Raw genomic sequence first — 20,238 nt, forward strand, 5'->3', positions numbered from 1 at the left:
GAGGGTCAAGTCAATTGGGAGGTGAGTTTGAATGGAGAAAAACTGGAGGAAGTGAAGTGTTTTAGATATCTGGGAGTGGATCTGGCAGCGGATGGAACCATGGAAGCGGAAGTGGATCATAGGGTGGGGGAGAGGGCGAAAATTCTGGGAGCCTTGAAGAATGTGTGGAAGTCGAGAACATTATCTCGGAAAGCAAAAATGGGTATGTTTGAAGGAATAGTGGTTCCAACAATGTTGTATGGTTGCGAGGCGTGGGCTATGGATAGAGTTGTGCGCAGGAGGATGGATGTGCTGGAAATGAGATGTTTGAGGACAATGTGTGGTGTGAGGTGGTTTGATCGAGTAAGTAACGTAAGGGTAAGAGAGATGTGTGGAAATAAAAAGAGCATGGTTGAGAGAGCAGAAGAGGGTGTTTTGAAATGGTTTGGGCACATGGAGAGAATGAGTGAGGAAAGATTGACCAAGAGGATATATGTGTCGGAGGTGGAGGGAACGAGGAGAAGAGGGAGACCAAATTGGAGGTGGAAAGATGGAGTGAAAAAGATTTTGTGTGATCGGGGCCTGAACATGCAGGAGGGTGAAAGGAGGGCAAGGAATAGAGTGAATTGGAGCGATGTGGTATACCGGGGTTGACGTGCTGTCAGTGGATTGAATCAAGGCATGTGAAGCGTCTGGGGTAAACCATGGAAAGCTGTGTAGGTATGTATATTTGCATGTGTGGACGTATGTACATACATGTGTATGGGGGTGGGTTGGGCCATTTCTTTCGTCTGTTTCCTTGCGCTACCTCGCAAACGCGGGAGACAGCGGCAAAAAAAAAAAAAAAAAAAAAAAAAATTCTAATATTTGAGTGGCAGATGAATGGAATAGGTGAGTCACAACATTTTAAGTGCTTACATAAAAATAACCTTAAAGACTTGTATAAAAGTGAAGAAAGTTTAAGAGATACGGCCCCATGTGTTGGAGTTCCTCCTCAAAAAATACAAATAATTAACTGCACAGACAGAGGAGAAGATGAATCAAATGAAAATAACATAGCATTTCATAATACAAATGTCAGTGATACACAATTAGGTCAACTAATTCTACTCACACGATGAGGTTGGAGTTCGGACTCTTTTCGATCTGGTACGGATAGAGAAGGGACTATTGAGCAAAAGTGATCGGAGGGACATCCGAGGGAAACCTGATGAAGAACTACCACTTCCACTTCCACCTCCTGCTCCTCCTCGTTCCATTGCACTGACTGAGGGATATGTTCTGGTGCGAACACCTCCACCCTGGTTACTACAACCACTGCTGTTGCCATTGCCACATGGCTCATTCATGGTTCTTGACAATGCACCTCCTAATCCTGTAAAAAATAATTACAAATGAAGATGGTTTGCTAAATTTTTAAGAGTAAAATGAAATATATAAAAATCTAGTTTTAAACATCTTTTCTTTTGCCTTCTCTTCTATGGAAAAACATTCCTCTCATTCAATTAACTAAACGGCATCATTTACACTGAGGAACTGTGGTAATAGAATGGTTTTAGCTGCTGCATGCAGGCAATGCCATCTACGCAGATGAGTCAGGGACAGATAGAACATCCAATTCAAATCTAATGGAGATCAGAAATGCTAAAGAAAATATCTGGGAGAATAAAATGAATGTCACTGGCCCATGACTGTTTGACCAACAATGTGCAGATATCCAGACTACCACATAAAGTTCCAGGACAAAACAGTTTCCTCCAATGTGTTATACAGCATCCATGTTGCTCATTACATAATAATTCAAGACCAACAACATCAAACAACCGGGAAAACAAAGTCCACACCCATGAAGACTATTCAAATGCTCAGCTGGAGTAGAAGAAAGCTGAAACCAGCATAAAAGACACACTTAAGTAAGGAAAGGTTAAAATAATACCGTATGTGGTTTTCAGTTAAAGATGTAAAAGGAAAATGCACAATTTGCCTATCAAACAGGGACAGCCCCAGTGTGATTCTTGTATTAACAGGAAAAAGTCCATTGCTAAGAACCATTAAAAAATATGGAACCAGAAGAGTAGTTAAATATTCCCAAGATTTAACATTTCACTATTCATGATGGTGGGTGTTCAGTGTAGAAATAGGCTGTTTGGGGTTAGACAAGCACTATCCTAACCTAGTGTACCTGACAAAATTATTTTTCCTGCATTATTCAAAAGACAAAAAACAGCAATCATGTTTATGATATAAAAGAGATGTGACAAATGTCAAGTAGGTTACTATCACCCCATAAATCTCACCTAAATAGTTTGTCCAATCCTTGAAACTCACATGCAAACACATATCATAAAGTACATGAAAACAATTGATCTACTTTCCATATAACAATCTGGGTTCCTTATTGAAAATACTGGTACCCTACAGCTTCTATAGGGGCTGGACACATGGACTGAAGCTCTCCATATTAATAGAGGGCATTTACAGTGTTAGGAAGGATATGAGCATTCATATCTGGAAGACAAGAAGTGAGAGTGAACAAGGTAAAATCCCAGTTGCACAAAGTTACAACATGGATCACACAGACCTCAGTTCTAATACAGTCTCATCTCTGTTATACTTATTTATGTATTTATGTATTTATATTTTTTTTTTTTCCCCAAAAGAAGGGACAGAGAAGGGGGCCAGGTGAGGATATTCCCTCAAAGGTCCAGTCCTCTGTTCTTAACGCAACCTCGCTAATGCGGGAGATGGCGAATAGTATGAAAGAAAAAGAAACAAAGTATTTATATTCATTATACTTTGTTGCTGTCTCCTGCGTTAACAAGTTAGCGCAAGGAAACAGACAAAACAATGGCCCAACCACCCACATACACATGCATATACATACACATCCACACACGCACATATACATACCTATACATTTTAACGTATACATATATAAACATTATTATTATTACTATTATTATTATTATTATTATCATCATTATCATTATTAAAAAAAATCATTATTATTATTATTTTGCTCTGTCGCTGTCTCCCGCATTAGCAAGGTAGCACAAGGAAACAGATGAAAGAGTGGCCCAACCCACCCACATACACATGTATATACATACACGTCCACACACGCAAATATACATACCTATATATCTCAATGTATACATATATATACACACACAGACATATACATATATACACATGTACATAATTCACACTGTCTGCCTTTATTCATTCCCATCGCCACCCTGCCCCCCTCCCCCTTCATGTGTGCGAGGTAGCGCTAGGAAAAGACAACAAAGGCCCCATTTGTTCACACTCAGTCTCTAGCTGTCATGTAATAATGCACAGCTCCCTTTCCACATCCAGGCCCCACACAACTTTCGATGGTTTACCCCAGACGTTTCACATGCCCTGGTTCAATCCATTGACAGCACGTCCACCCCGGTATACCACATCGTTTCAATTCACTCTATTCCTAGCACGCCTTTCACCCTCCTGCATGTTCAGGCCCTGATCACTCAAAATCTTTTTCACTCCATCTTTCCACCTCCAATTCGGTCTCCCACTTCTCCTCATTCCCTCCATCTATGACACATATATCCTCTTGGTCAATCTTTCCTCACTCATTCTCTCCATGTGACCAAACCATTTCAAAACACCCTCTTCTGCTCTCTCAACCACACTCTTTTTATTACCACACATCTCTCTTACCCTTACATTACTTGCTCGATCAAACCACCTCACACCACATATTGTCCTCAAACATCTCATTTCCAGCACATCCGTCCTCCTCCGCACAACTCTATCCATTGCCCACACCTCGCAACCATACAACATTGTTGGAACCACTATTCCTTCAAAAATACCCATTTTTGCTTTCCAAGAAAATGTTCTTGACTTCCACACATTCTTCAACGCTCCCAGAATTTTCGCCCCCTCCCCCATCCTATGATTCACTTTCGTTTCCATGGTTCCATCCGCTGCCAAATCCACTCCCAGATATCTAAAACACTTCACTTCCTACAGTTTTTCTCCATTCAAACTTACCTCCCAATTGACTTGACCCTCAACCCTACTGTACCTAATAACCTTGCTCTTATTCACATTTACTCTCAACTTTCTTCTTTCACACACTTTGCCAAACTCAGTCACCAGCTTCTGCAGTTTCTCACCCAAATTAGCCACCAGCACTGTGTCATCAGCGAACAACAACTGACTCACTTCCCAAGCTCTCTCATCCCCAACAGACTGCATACTCGCCCCTCTTTCCAAAACTCTTGCATTCACCTCCCTAACAACCCCATCCATAAACAAATTAAACAACCATGGAGACATCACACACCCCTGCCGCAAACCTACATTCACTGAGAACCAATCACTTTCCTCTCTTCCTACACGTACACATGCCTTACATCCTCGATAAAAACTTTTCACTGCTTCTAACAACTTGCATCCCACAACATATGTTCTTAATACCTTCCACAGAGCATCTCTATCAACTCTTTCATATGCCTTCTCCAGATCCATAAATGCTACATACAAATCCATTTGCTTTTCTAAGTATTTCTCACATACATTCTTCAAAGCAAACACCTGATCCACACATCCTCTACCACTTCTGAAACCACACTGCTCTTCCCCAATCTGATGCTCTGTACATGCCTTCACCCTCTCAATCAATTTTTTTTTTTTCGCTGTCTCCCGCGTTTGCGAGGTAGCGCAAGGAAACAGACGAAAGAAATGGCTCAACCCACCCCCATACACATGTATATACATACAAGTCCACACACACAAATATACATACCTACACAGCTTTCCATGGTTTACCCCAGACGCTTCACATGCCCTGATTCAATCCACTGACAGCACGTCAACCCCGGTATACCACATCGATCCAATTCACTCTATTCCTTGCCCTCCTTTCACCCTCCTGCATGTTCAGGCCCTGATCACACAAAATCTTTTTCACTCCATCTTTCCACCTCCAATTTGGTCTCCCACTTCTCCTCGTTCCCTCCACCTCCGACACATATATCCTCTTGGTCAATCTTTCCTCACTCATTCTCTCCATGTGCCCAAACCATTTCAAAACACCCTCTTCTGCTCTCTCAACCACGCTCTTTTTATTTCCACACATCTCTCTTACCCTTACGTTACTTACTCGATCAAACCACCTCACACCACATATTGTCCTCAAACATCTCATTTCCAGCACATCCACCCTCCTGCGCACAACTCTATCCATAGCCCACCCCTCGCAACCATACAACATTGTTGGAAACACTATTCCTTCAAACATACCCATTTTTGCTTTCCAAGATAATGTTCTCGACTTCCACACATTCTTCAAGGCTCCCAGGATTTTCACCCCCTCCCCCACCCTATGATCCACTTCCGCTTCCATGGTTCCATCCGCTGCCAGATCCACTCCCAGATATCTAAAACACTTTACTTCCTCCAGTTTTTCTCCATTCAAACTTACCTCCCAATTGCCTTGACCCTCAACCCTACTGTACCTAATAACCTTGCTCTTATTCACATTTACTCTTAACTTTCTTCTTTCACACACTTTACCAAACTCAGTCACCAGCTTCTGCAGTTTCTCACATGAATCAGCCACCAGCGGTGTATCATCAGCGAACAACAACTGACTCACTTTCCAAGCTCTCTCATCCACAACACACTTCATACTTGCCCCTCAATCAATACCCTCCCATATAATTTCCCAGGAATACTCAACAAACTTATACCTCTATATATATAAACATAAGGAAACATATATATAAACATACACAGACATATACATACATACACATGTACATAATTAATACTTGCTGCCTTCATTCATTCCCGTCGCCACCCTGCCACACAAAATGACAACCCCCTACCCCCACATGCACGCGAGGTAGCGCTAAGAAAAGACAACAAAGGCTACATCGTTCACACTCAGTCTCTAGCTGTCATATATAATGCACCCAAACCACACCTCCCTTTCAACATCCAGGCCCCACAAAACTTTCTATGGTTTTACCCCCAGACACTTCACATGACCTAGTTCAATCCACTGACAGCAAGTCGACCCCAGTACACCACATCATTCCAATTCACTCTATTCCTTGCACGCCTTTCACCCTCCTGCATGTTCAGGTCCCGATCGCTCAAAATATTTTTCACTCCATCCTTCCACCTTCAATTTGGTCTCTCACTTCTCCTCGTTCCCTCCACCTCTGACACATATATCCTCTTTGTTAATCTTTCCTCACTCATTTTGTTTATGTGACCAAACCATTTCAAAACACCCTCTTCTGCTCTCTCAACCACACTTTTTATTACCACACATCTCTCTTACCCTTTCATTACTTACTCGATCAAACCACCTCACACCACATATTGTCCTCAAACATCTCATTTCCAACACATCCACCCTCCTCCGCACAACTCTATCTATAGCCCATGCCTCGCAACCATAAAACGTTGTTAGAATCACTATTCCTTTAAACATACCCATTTTTGCTTTCCAAGATAATGTTCTCGCCTTCCACACATTTCTCAACACTCCCAGAACTTTCGCCCCCTCCCCCAATCTGTGACTCACTTCTGCTTCCATGGTTCCATCTGCTGCCAAATCCACTTCCTGATATCTAAAACGCTTCACTTCCTCCAGTTTTTCTCTATTCAAACTTACCTCCCAATTGACTTGTCCCTCAACCCTACTATACCTACTAACCTTGCTCTTATTCACATTTATTCTCAGCTTTCCTCTTTCACTCACTTTACCAAACTCAGTCACCAGCTTCTTCAGTTTCTCATCTGAATCAGCCACCAACGCTGTATCATCAGCGAACAACAACTGACTCACTTCCCAAGCCCTCTCATCCACAACAGACTGCATACGGCAATTGCCCCTCTCTCCAAAACTCTTGCATTCACCTCCCTAACAACCCCATCCATAAACAAATTAAACAACCATGGAGACATCACACATCGCTGCTGTAAACTGACTTTCACTGAGAACCAATCACTTTCCTCTCTTCTTACTCATACACGTCTTACATCCTTGATAAAAACTTTTCAGTGCTTCTCCTCAGTAAAAACTTTTCAGGCTTCTAGCAACTTGCCTCCCACACCATATGTTCTTAATACCTTCCACAGAACATCTCTATCCACTCTATCATATGCCTTCTCCAGATCCATAAATGCTACATACAAATCCATTTGCTTTTCTAAGTATTTCTCACATACATTCTTCAAAGCAAACACCTGATCCACACATCCTCTACCACTTCTGAAACTACACTGCTCTTCCCTAATCAGATGCTCTGTATATGCTGTCACCCTCTCAATCAATACCCTCCCATATAATTTACCAGGAATACTCAATAAACTTATACCTCTGTAATTTGAGCACTCACCTTTATCCCCTTTGCCTTTGTACAATGGCACTATGCACGCATTCTGCCAATCCTCAAGCACCTCACCATGAGTCATACATACATTAAATATCCTTACCAACCAGTCAACAACACAGTCAGCCCCTTTTTTAATAAATTCCACTGCACTACCATCCAAACCCACTGCCTTGCCAGCTTTCATCTTCTGCAAAGCTTTTACCACCTCTTCTCTGTTTACCAAATCATTTTCCCTAACCCTCTCACTTTGCAAACCACCTCAACCAAAACACCCTATATCTGCCACTCTATCATCTATCAACACATTCAACAAACCTTCAAAATACTCACTCCATTTCCTTCTCACATCACCACTACTTGTTATTACTTCCCCATTAGCCCCCTTCACCGATGTCCTACTATATATATCCTATAAATAAACAACCTCCCAAAACAAGCTGATATCCATAAATACCATTTTTCTAATAATATAACGAAAATCCTCATTTTGAAAACTAGCCTAGAAGATTACTACAGACTGCAAGAGCAACTCCAGCATATGAAGAGATAAATTGATAAATGGCTCCTTAAGTTTCATTAAATAACATGTAAAAATATATATATCTGAAGATGGGAAGATGTAAACTGGGGGTAAGAAATCCACTGGAATGAAGTGCAAGTGGCATTGTCAGAAAAGGATACTGGAGCAAGTGGCTCTATATGTTTCATTGAGAAAACTGTAGAAAGTATTTATATTTGAAAATGGGAAGATGTAAACTGGAAGCAAGAAATCCATAGGAGTCAAGTGCAAGTGGTGGTCTGAAAAGGATACCAGAGCAAGTTGAAATTTGGAGATCTTATCCTGGAAAGAAAAAATCACTGATGGGCATAACGATAAAAACATTTCTTGATGATGACAACTTCATGACCTAATACAAATCAATTGTGAAATCGCACTTTCATTTTGCAAATGAAGTCTGGTATTCTTATACCAAGAAAATCCAAGAAAATATTGAGGCCGCCCTAACATACCTTAAAACTCCTAGGAATGAAGGACTTAATGGATTAAGATTGCCTAACCCAAGATACAGACAATTGAAAGCAGACACATCAGAGTTGCAAAAAATAAAGCCATAGATCTATGTGACATTGTAATATGTGCCATGTCAAGGTGGTTTTAAGGTGAAGAAAGCAGAGGGAAAGAGAGAAACAAAGTTTCCATAAGTGGCGCCAAGCTATTGTTATTGTTCCAACAATACAGAACTGGACCTTAATCCCATGCATCAAGAGAAGTCTTTTAAAAGAAACAGGGGAGAAAGAATACTTCCCATGTATTCTCCACATGCCACTGATGGCGACTAAAGGGAGCAGAAGCACAGGGGCAGGAAACTCCCCCCCCCCCCTTCTTGTATTCAAATTTCTAAAAAGGGAAACAGAAGGAGTCAAGCAGAGTCAAGCATCCTCCTTGAAGGCTCAGACTAGGGTATCTAAATGTATGTGGGTGTAACCCACATAAGAAAGGCGAGATAAGTAGTATGATTGAGGAAAGAAACCTGGATGTTCTGGCTCTGACTGAAACAAAGCTCAAGGGTTAAGGGAAAGAGTGGTTTGGGAAAGTCTTGGGAGTAAAGTCAGGGGTTGGTTGAAAACGTGACTATTTGAGAGACTGACTTCTGAATTTCCAAACAGGGGAAATGCATGCAAGTACAATGGGAGAGAAAATAAGCAATGCAAATAAACAAAGATAGATGAAAGTAATTGTAAAATGTTAAGAAGACATTGGAGTTTTGATAGGAAATAATATGAAACCAACAAATTAATCTAACAAAGCTTCCATGAAAGTGATCAATGCGATGATATCTCTAAGAAAAACTTTCCACCAGGGAGACAAAAAAAGAATCTGGGATATTGTATAAACATTCATCCATCCACATGTTGAAGGGTGTATTCAAACTTGGTCATGATAATACACAAAACATATTGCTCATTTGGAAAATATTTAACTTAAGGCCATCTAACCTGTCAGGCTACAAACCAAGTGTTAAGAGGAAAGACTATGGATCTTGAAGGAAAAGTTCCTGGGGGAATCTCATTGGGAGATAAAAGATTTTAATGGACAAAAGAGGAAATTCATGGCACAGTCTTCTTAAAGCCAACAAAATCAATGTTTAAATGGAAGTTTATTGAAATTATACAAACGAAGGTCTAGATTTAGAGATCAAACAGAAAATTGTTTGGGAAAGGAATAAACTATTACATGCAATATATACCAGTACCACGAATTAATCTTATGCCAGACTCAATAAATACATACTAGACATGGGTGAACATTGTGATGGTTCCATACAAATATAATAAAATTTTGATGGGCCCATTTTGACCCAATAAAAATATAATGAGCCTATGATCTAATAACAACTAGGTTAATGTGTGAAAACCTGAGTATCACCAACATAACAGTTTACAGGAGCTAATTGTTCTAAGATTTAGTGTGTGAGCACTTATACTCTGCTAACCTCATTACCCTCTATGGAGCCAAGCGAGATGTGAAGTGTGTAAACACTGAGCAATACAAACCTCATTACAATCTTTTTTTCTTTTTTCTTTTTTTGCTGTCTCCCGCGTTTGCGAGGTAGCACAAGGAAACAGACGAAAGAAATGGCCTAACCCACCCCCATACACATGTATATACATACGTCCACACACGCAAATATACATACCTAGACAGCTTCCCATGGTTTACCCCAGACGCTTCACATGCCCTGATTCAATCCACTGACAGCACGTCAACCCCGGTATACCACATCGCTCCAATTCACTCTATTCCTTGCCCTCCTTTCACCCTCCTGCATGTTCAGGCCCCGATCACACAAAATCTTTTTCACTCCATCTTTCCACCTCCAATTTGGTCTCCCTCTTCTCTCGTTCCCTCCACCTCCGACACATATATCCTCTTGGTCAATCTTTCCTCACTCATTCTCTCCATGTGCCCAAACCATTTCAAAACACCCTCTTCTGCTCTCTCAACCACGCTCTTTTTATTTCCACACATCTCTCTTACCCTTACGTTACTTACTCGATCAAACCACCTCACACCACACATTGTCCTCAAACACCTCATTTCCAGCACATCCATCCTCCTGCGCACCACTCTATCCATAGCCCACGCCTCGCAACCATACAACATTGTTGGAACCACTATTCCTTCAAACATACCCATTTTTGCTTTCCGAGATAACGTTCTCAACTTCCACACATTCTTCAAGGCTCCCAGAATTTTCGCCCCCTCCCCCACCCTATGATCCACTTCCGCTTCCATGGTTCCATCCGCTGCCAGATCCACTCCCAGATATCAAAAACACTTCACTTCCTCCAGTTTTTCTCCATTCAAACTCACCTCCCAATTGACTTGACCCTCAACCCTACTGTACCTAATAACCTTGCTCTTATTCACATTTACTCTTAACTTTCTTCTTTCACACACTTTACCAAACTCAGTCACCAGCTTCTGCAGTTTCTCACATGAATCAGCCACCAGCGCTGTATCATCAGCGAACAACAACTGACTCACTTCCCAAGCTCTCTCATCCCCAACAGACTTCATACTTGCCCCTCTTTCCAAAACTCTTGCATTCACCTCCCTAACAACCTCATCCATAAACAAATTAAACAACCATGGAGACATCACACACCCCTGCCGCAAACCTACATTCACTGAGAACCAATCACTTTCCTCTCTTCCTACACATACACATGCCTTACATCCTCGATAAAAACTTTTCACTGCTTCTAACAACTTGCCTCCCACACCATATATTCTTAATACCTTCCACAGAGCATCTCTATCAACTCTATCATATGCCTTCTCCAGATCCATAAATGCTACATACAAATCCATTTGCTTTTCTAAGTATTTCTCACATACATTCTTCAAAGCAAACACCTGATCCACACATCCTCTACCACTTCTGAAACCACACTGCTCTTCCCCAATCTGATGCTCTGTACATGCCTTCACCCTCTCAATCAATACCCTCCCATATAATTTACCAGGAATACTCAACAAACTTATACCTCTGTAATTTGAGCACTCACTCTTATCCCCTTTGCCTTTGTACAATGGCACTATACACGCATTCCGCCAATCCTCAGGCACCTCACCATGAGTCATACATACATTAAATAACCTTACCAACCAGTCAACAATACAGTCACCCCCTTTTTTAATAAATTCCACTGCAATACCATCCAAACCTGCTGCCTTGCCGGCTTTCATCTTCCGCAAAGCTTTTACTACCTCTTCTCTGTTTACCAAATCATTTTCCCTAACCCTCTCACTTTGCACACCACCTTGACCAAAACACCCTATATCTGCCACTCTATCATCAAACACATTCAACAATCCTTCAAAATACTCACTCCATCTCCTTCTCACATCACCACTACTTGTTATCACCTCCCCATTTGCGCCCTTCACTGAAGTTCCCATTTGTTCCCTTGTCTTACGCACTTTATTTACCTCCTTCCAGAACATCTTTTTATTCTCCCTAAAATTTAATGATACTCTCTCACCCCAACTCTCATTTGCCCTTTTTTTCACCTCTTGCACCTTTCTCTTGACCTCCTGTCTCTTTCTTTTATACATCTCCCACTCAATTGCATTTTTTCCCTGCAAAAATCGTCCAAATGCCTCTCTCTTCTCTTTCACTAATACTCTTACTTCTTCATCCCACCACTCACTACCCTTTCTAAGCAACCCATCTCCCACTCTTCTCATGCCACTAGCATCTTTTGCGCAATCCATCACTGATTCCCTAAATACATCCCATTCCTCCCCTACTCCCCTTACTTCCATTACAATCTACAAGAGCCAAATATGATCTGAGGAATGTGTAAGCAGTCAGCACCACAAACCTTATAACATTCTGAAGAAACCAAGTAAGATCTGAGAAATGTGAAAGGACCAGATTATCGGTTTTCTTGCTACCTCCTTCTACCCTCCACTGATATACGGTCAGAAGTAGGCCATTAATACAAATTCACTAGTTTGGCCTTGGAATGGTATCCCGACTGCCGTAGCAGCAGTTTGGTTCTCTTGATGTAATAAGGATTACCCTGAGCCGGAAGCGGCCCTTCTTCACCTCTCCTCTTCCAGTAGGTGGTCCTCCCTCCGTGTATAGGGTAATATGTACTGTTTTTTACTTCATATTTCGACATCTGTCACACCTCGTCTACCAAGGCCAAACAAACTTTTTTTTTTCACTCCGTCTTGGAGGAGGCTGTCATTTACCCCGTCTAAGACCAAACATCAATAACACCAAGACCTAATCACTGTTCATTACTCCAACAAATCCATGAACTCACATTTAATCGCAGAATGGACGTTTCTCTCGAAAAATTAAAGTCTCACATCAGCGATTTCCATTTACGTTCAACTTCCGTCGCCATTGCAGACATTACTATGATATCTAGTATCTATTATGATGGATTCAGCAGGATCCAAAAGAGAAGGTATCTAGCCTGTTAAGTATTTCGGTATTATTGAAAATATGTAGAGTAATACTAATGCATTCCTTGATTTTCTTTTTCTCAACAAAAGGGAGTGAGGTTCATCTAGATAATTTACTAGGCAGAGATGTGTGGGGTATTATATTTCAAAGAATTCAAAGCTCCATATATTCTTATTTTTGGGTTTCATAATTAGTTTTATAGCCACAATAGTTACGTCTTACTGAATCTTACCTTATTTCAAAAATTAATGTATACTTTGAGAGAATTATGCAAAACAATATAAACTTCACAGAAACATGACTCCTCCGGTCTTCAGATAGCATGATGAATATGTATAAAGAATAAAGGAAATTACATAAATGGCAGATACTGTATGGAGTTTTAGGTAATGATGGTGATGTATATATAGAGGTAGAAGGAGCGGTTGATCCCGCTGCCGCTGTGGTCGCCGACCGTCCGGGATTGTTTAGCTCAGGCAGTGAAAGTGACGGTGGCAGAGGCTCCTTAATTTTATTTTTTTTGTGGCAGGTGAGCTTGTATTTAATAGTGGTGTGATTTTAGGCCTAGTGGAGGCTCTGGTCACGAAGATTTGGGGGAGAAAAGAGTGATGGAGGAGGAAACAGAATTAGGAGAGCAAAGTATAATGGAGGAAAAAAATTGTATAGCTTGTGCGTGGTGAGAGTTATTAGTTGTAAGTTGTTACATACATAGACGATTACATTCTTAAATTTTGGTTGGAGGCATTGCCCACTATTGGCATCAATTCTTCTTCCTTCGTAGTACTTAGGGTACAGTCCAGTGATGACATCATAAAGGATGTCTTGTTCATGCCAAACCTCTTTTCACGAGTCTTCACTGGTCTGGCTTCGATTACATTGGTTGATAAACAGTTTCCTGTGTTGTGTGGCCGAATTCATAATTTCAAACTCTTATCCTGATTTTTTTTTTATTTTATGACCTTTTTTAACAATTGTTTATTCCAAAGGCTATTGCCCTTCTAAATCATATTTCTCATATTCTAACACGTTCTTGAAGAAGGTATGCAACCTGTCACCAGTTCTTGAGTTACATATCTACTTTGGTACGGTAGTCAGAGTGATAGACTACATAATACAAGCTTTATGATTATCTTTTGCATTTACATCCCCCATGCTATATCAACATTTTTTTCAGCATGTCTCTACAGAACTAGAGATAGTGACAATCAGGCAGTCCTTTCCAACTGTTAGTTGTCCTGTTGAGGAAAGCATCTTTTGACGTTAAACCACTTTGCCTGTAGAGGGATGATGGGCTGGATCTTATGGCCTTCCAAGACGAGAAGAAACACCAACTGATGTTATTATTTTAGACACTGATTCCTTTATGAATTGAATGTTACTATGTTCAGACGGTGAAATTACTGTCTCATACATCAATCCATTTGAAAGTTGAAATTATGGTTTTTTGATGTATTTTCCATGATTCTGACTCATTTGCACTGTAGATCACTACCTTTTGAGGTAACCCCCCTTACCCAACAGTAATTGGGAACCCCCCAATTAATGAGATTTTGTGTGGGAGAAATCACAAAAAGTAGTGATTTGTGACAAAAGTTCAAAAGACATCAAAAACCATTGGGAAAACAATTTCAACCAGACCTAACCTATTCAGGGCCTGATGTTGTAAAATTCCTGTCCCAACAATGAATTTCCAATAAATGTATTGTAATTTCTAAGGAAAGGGTCTTAAGACTGCTTAAAGTAATAATTCCAGCCCCCTAAATTCCAAAATTTGCTGTTTGTCCAAAATGGTGATAATATCCAAATTTATCTAACAAGGTAGGCAGCATTGCAGAATTAGTGTTCAGAGATCTTACAGCCTTTGTTATTGTGGTAAAAGAACTAAATTACTGTGAACTGAGATCTTTCACAGCCCAAGTTGATGTGTTAAAGGAACTGAATTACTGTGAACTGCTGAAATCTCTGAGGCTATACTTCCTATAGTGCAGATGGGATAAGGATATCATCTATACCAGGAAAGGTATGGTATGGTTCCCAACTTACACTCTTAATCTTACTGGTATGAGAGGCATGGAAGATTTTGTGAAAGTATCTTTCAAATCAAAAGGTGCAGTATGTGCAAAAAGGGATGAATATATGGAGCCTAAGACTTATCACCACCTTGCGGTCAGTCATCAGAAATACTGTTAGATGCACAGCAGAGAAGTTTAAGCTTGCCCTCTTCATATAACCCATCTTCCTTTAAGAGTTAAGCCTATAGATGCAGAACCCTAATTAATTTCTATCTTTCTGTACATAATTTTTTTCACCTGTGATGGCCTTGATTGAGGTATTTTATTTGCTCATGCCATGTCAGTTACTTTAGAAAGATGATTTTCATAAGATTAGTCAAAATACCTAATTGTAATAATATTTTAGATATAGTGTTCAGCAGTAAATGTAGTTAATAAAAACATCATATCAAGCAACAATTAATGAAGAAAGATGCATTTAAATAGTTCCACTGTTTTAGATATGAGTAACTGATTGTGTGTTGGAGTAAGAATTAGATTTTGTTTTTTGGAGTATGTTTAGAAGTACTGGTGTTTGTAGGGGATGTTAGATCAGGGATTCCCTGAATTGGCCTGCTCTAAAGATTTGCTTGATGAACCAGTCTAACAGATAATTAAGTTTAATTATAAAAATTATTAACACCAAATAAACAAAGAGGTAAACCTCTGGAGTACGATGGCAAAGATTTTATACTCTTTATGCCAAACAGACAATAACAAAGCAAAATGAAATGTTGTTTCATATGGTCAATGAAATCAGTAGAAATAGATAAGAAAGAATTCAGAAGTGCCTTATAAGCAAAATCAAGGTAAAGGAAGACATGATCTACTATGAAAGGTTGAAAGACATGTAAATGTATAACCCTGAAAGAAGGGAAAGATGTATGATAATCTATGCTTGTCACCAAAATGGATAACAAGGAAGATTCAGGGGTATTACAGAAAATCTGCAAGAGTTCTGTAGAATATACTTAAAGTAATTCAGACATAAACATGTGAAAGTCAAGCTAGAAAGCTAGAATGATTTTTCAGTATACTACTGGTAGAAATAAGAAATGTACATAGGATAACATTAGCATACATATGTATACATATCGATTGTTGAATGTGTTTGATGATAGTGTAGCAGATTTAGGGTGTTTTAGTCAGGGTGGTGTGCAAAGTGAGGGAGTCATGGAGATTGGTTAGGTGAAGAGAGAAGAGGTGGTGAAAGCCTTGTGGAAGATGAAATCCAGCAAGGCAGGGGGTTGGAATGGTGTTCCATTTATCTGCCTATCTGTCTATATCTCTGATGCCTGTTCCCTCTGGGAACTCCCATCAAGGGATGACCATGGCAAAAGAGTCTCCACTTATCTGTTATTACGTGCCTCCCTCGCATACACCATTCCACGCATTCTTCATATGTTTCTGTCTCTCCAATATTCCTCCACTCTCTTTTCCCATGTCAGGTGGTCTTCCACTCACACCAACCCCTTTAATTGTACTATTATACACATTCCTTTCAAACTCCCAGTCTTGCATTTTTCCCATATGCCCAAAACCCCTTCAGAGTATTATGTTTCACCCATTCTATCACTCCACAATTCATTCCCTTTGCATTCCTTGCTGTACCACATCTCTTATGCACCCTTTCATTTCTTCATTCCATCTAGTCACACTGCATGCTCTTCTCAGATTGATTATTCTTGACCTCTGTGACTCATTCCTTATCCATGTTTCGGCTGCATAGATCAGGGTTGGGAGGACTTTGCTGCCCCTTGATCCTCTCTTCACTTCCATACTCTACCTTTCATTATTCTTTTAAGAAACCCAATGACTCTTCTGCCCTGTACTGTTCTGTCCTTTATCTCTCCTTCCATCTCGCTACACTTACTCAAGAGAGCTCCCAGTTACTCAAATTATCTCACTCCTTCCATCCACCCCCCCCCCCCCATCCCATATCCACAGCACAATTTAGTGCACTCTTCTTCTTTCACCTTATATGGCTTTACAGTATCTATACTTTCACTCTGTGTCCTTTCAAACTCCATTACTGATGGATGATTTGAATGCAAAGGTGAATAATGTGGCAGTTGAGGGAGTAATTGGTATACATGGGGTGTTCAGTGTTGTAAATAGAAATGGTGAAGAGCTTGTAGATTTATGTGCTGAAAAAGGACTGGTGATTGGGAATACCTGGTTTGAAAAGAGAGATATGCATAAGTATACGTATGTAAGTAGGAGAGATGGCCAGAGAGCATTATTGGATTACATGTTAATTGATAGGCGAGTGAAAGAGAGACTTTTGGATGTTAATGTGCTGAGAGGTGCAACTGGAGGGATGTCTGATCATTATCGTGTGGAGGCGAAGGTGAAGATTTGTAGAGGTTTTCAGAAAAGAAGAGAGAATGTTGGGGTGAAGAGAGTGGTGAGAGTAAGTGAGCTTGAGAAGGAGACTTGTGTGAGGAAGTACCAGGAGAGACTAAGTACAGAATGGAAAAAGGTGAGCACAAAGGACAGGGGAGTGGGGGAGGAATGGGATGTATTTAGGGAAGCAGTGATGGCTTGTGCAAAAGATGCTTGTGGCATGAGAAGCGTGGGAGGTGGGCAGATTAGAAAGGGTAGTGAGTGGTGGGATGAAGAAGTAAGATTATTAGTGAAAGAGAAGAGAGAGGCATTTGGACAATTTTTGCAGGGAAATAATGCAAATGAGTGGGAGATGTATAAAAGAAAGAGGCAGAAGATCAAGAGAAAGGTGCAAGAGGTGAAAAAGAGGGCAAATGAGAGTTGGGGTGAGAGAGTATCATTAAATTTTAGGGAGAATAAAAAGATGTTTCGGAAGGAAGTAAATAAAGTGCATAAGACAAGGGAACAAATGGGAACTTCAGTGAAGGGGGCAAATGGGGAGATGATAACAAGTAGTGGTGATGTGTGAAGGAGATGGAGTGAGTATTTTGAAGTTTTGTTGAATGTGTTTGATGATAGAGTGGCAGATATAGGGTGTTTTGGTCGAGGTGGTGTGCAAAGTGAGAGGGTTAGGGAAAATGATTTGGCAAACAGAGAAGAGGTAGTGAAAGCTTTGCGGAAGATGAAAGCTGGCAAGGCAGCGGGTTTGGATGGTATTGCAGTGGAATTTATTAAAAAAGTGGGTGACTGTATTGTTGACTGGTTGGTAAGGTTATTAAATGTATGTATGATTCATGGTGAGGTGCCTGAGGATTGGAGGAATGCATGCATAGTGCCATTGTATAAAGGCAAAGGGGATAAGAGTGAGTGCTCAAATTACAGAGGTATAAGTTTGTTGAGTATTCCTGGTAAATTATATGGGAGGGTATTGATTGAGAGGGTGAAGGCATGTACAAGAGCAGTCTGGTTTCAGAAGTGGTGGAGGATGTGTGGATCAGGTGTTTGCTTTGAAGAATGTATGTGAGAAATACTTAGAAAAGCAAATGGATTTCTATGTAGCATTTATGGATCTGGAGATGCTCTGTGCAAGGTACTAAGAATATATGGTGTGGGAGGCAAGTTGTTAGAAGCAGTGAAAAGTTTTTATCGAGGATGTAAGGCAAGTGTACGTGTAGGAAGAGAGAAAAGTGATTGGTTCTCAGTGAATGTAGGTTTGCGGCAGGGGTGTGTGATGTCTCCATGGTCATTTAATTTGTTTATGGATGGGGTTGTTAGGGAGGTGAATGCAAGAGTTTTGGAAAGAGGGGCAAGTATGAAGTCAGTTGTGGATGAGAGAGCTTGGGAAGTGAGTCAGTTGTTGTTCACTGATGATACAGCGCTGGTGGCTGATTCATGTGAGAAACTGCAGAAGCTGGTGACTGAGTTTGGTAAAGTGTGTGAAAGAAGAAAGTTAAGAGTAAATGTGAATAATAGCAAGGTTATTAGGTACAGTAGGGTTGAGGGTCAAGTCAATTGGGAGGTAAGTTTGAATGGAGAAAAACTGGAGGAAGTAAAGTGTTTTAGATATCTGGGAGTGTCTCTAGCAGCGGATGGAACCATGAAGTGGGAGTGAATCATAGGGTGGGGGAGGGGGCAAAAATCCTGGGAGCCTTGAAGAATGTGTGGAAGTCGAGAACATTATCTTGGAAAGCAAAAATGGGTATGTTTGAAGGAATAGTGGTTCCAACAATGTTGTATGGTTGCTAGGCGTGGGCTATAGATAGAGTAGTGCGCAGGAGGGTGGATGTGCTGGAAATGAGATGTTTGAGGACAATATGTGGTGTGAGGTGGTTTGATTGAGTAAGTAATGTAAGGGTAAGAGAGATGTGTGGAAATAAGAAGAGTGTGGTTGAGAGAGCAGAAGAGGGTGTTTTGAAATGGTTTGGTCACATGGAGAGAATGAGTGAGGAAAGATTGACCAAGAGGATATATGTGTTGGAAGTGGAGGGAATGAGAAGTGGGAGACGAAATTGGAGGTGGAAAGATGGAGTGAAAGAGATTTTGAGTGATCGGGGCCTGAACATGCAGGAGGGTGAAAGGCGGGCAAGGATTAAAGTGAATTGGATCGATGTGGTATACCGGGGTCGACGTGCTGTCAATGGATTGAATCGGCATGTGAAGCATCTGGGGTAAACCATGGAAAGTTGTGTGGGGCCTGGATGTGGAAAGGGAGCTGTGGTTTCGGGCATTATTACATGACAGCTAGAGACTGAGTGTGAACGAATGGGGCCTTTGTTGTCTTTTCCTAGCGCTACCTTGCACACATGAGGGGGAGGGGGATGTTATTCCATGTGTGGCGAGGTAGCGATGGGAATGAATGAAGGCAGACAGTGTGAATTGTGTGCATGTGTATATATGTATATGTCTGTGGGTGTATATATATGTGTACATTGAGATGTATGGGTATGTATATTTTGCGTGTGGGGACGTGTATGTATATACATGTGTATGGGAGTGGGTTGGGCCATTTCTATCGCCTGTTTCCTTGCGCTACCTCACAAACGCGGGAGACAGCAACAAAGCAAAATAGAATAAATAGAGATAAATGACTTATGGTGAGGTGCCTGAGGATTGGAGGAATGCTTGCAGAGTGCCATTGTACAAAGGCAATGGGGATAAAAGTGAGTACTCAGATTACAGAGGTATAAGTTTGTTGAGTATTCCTTGGAAATTATATGGGAGGGTATTGATTGAGAGGGTGAAGGCATGTACAGAGCATCAGAATGGGGAAGAGCCGTGTGGTTTCAGAAGTGGTAGAGGATGTGTGGATCAGGTGTTTGCTTTGAAGAATGTATGTGAGAAATATTTAGAAAGCAAATGGATTTGTATGTAGCATTCATGGATCTGGAAAAGGCATATGATAGAGTTGATAGAGATGCTCTGTGGAAGGTG

The 20,238-nt window shown here is 40.8% G+C and overlaps 2 protein-coding genes across 2 annotated transcripts in view; one reads left to right on the forward strand and one right to left on the reverse strand.

Annotated features, from left to right (window-relative positions):
• The window catches only part of LOC139756061 (E3 ubiquitin-protein ligase RNF19B-like), a 176,795-nt gene extending 163,938 nt beyond the window's left edge, over positions 1-12,857 (reverse strand). The window contains exons 1-2 of the mRNA XM_071675061.1: positions 12,726-12,857; positions 1,094-1,354 (exon numbers count right to left, since the gene is read on the reverse strand). Of these exons, the coding sequence (XP_071531162.1) occupies positions 1,094-1,328 (235 nt within the window). The 5' untranslated portion in view covers positions 1,329-1,354; positions 12,726-12,857. The remainder of the gene's footprint in view (positions 1-1,093; positions 1,355-12,725) is intronic.
• A 432-nt stretch (positions 12,858-13,289) lies between these two features.
• The window catches only part of LOC139756055 (ubiquitin carboxyl-terminal hydrolase 19-like), a 197,528-nt gene continuing 190,579 nt past the window's right edge, over positions 13,290-20,238 (forward strand). The window contains 1 exon segment of the mRNA XM_071675047.1: positions 13,290-13,400. The gene's annotated coding sequence lies outside the window, so the exon portion shown is untranslated.

Source organism: Panulirus ornatus, chromosome 2 (genome assembly GCF_036320965.1).
Source record: "Panulirus ornatus isolate Po-2019 chromosome 2, ASM3632096v1, whole genome shotgun sequence".
NCBI classification, from domain to species: domain Eukaryota; kingdom Metazoa; phylum Arthropoda; class Malacostraca; order Decapoda; family Palinuridae; genus Panulirus; species Panulirus ornatus.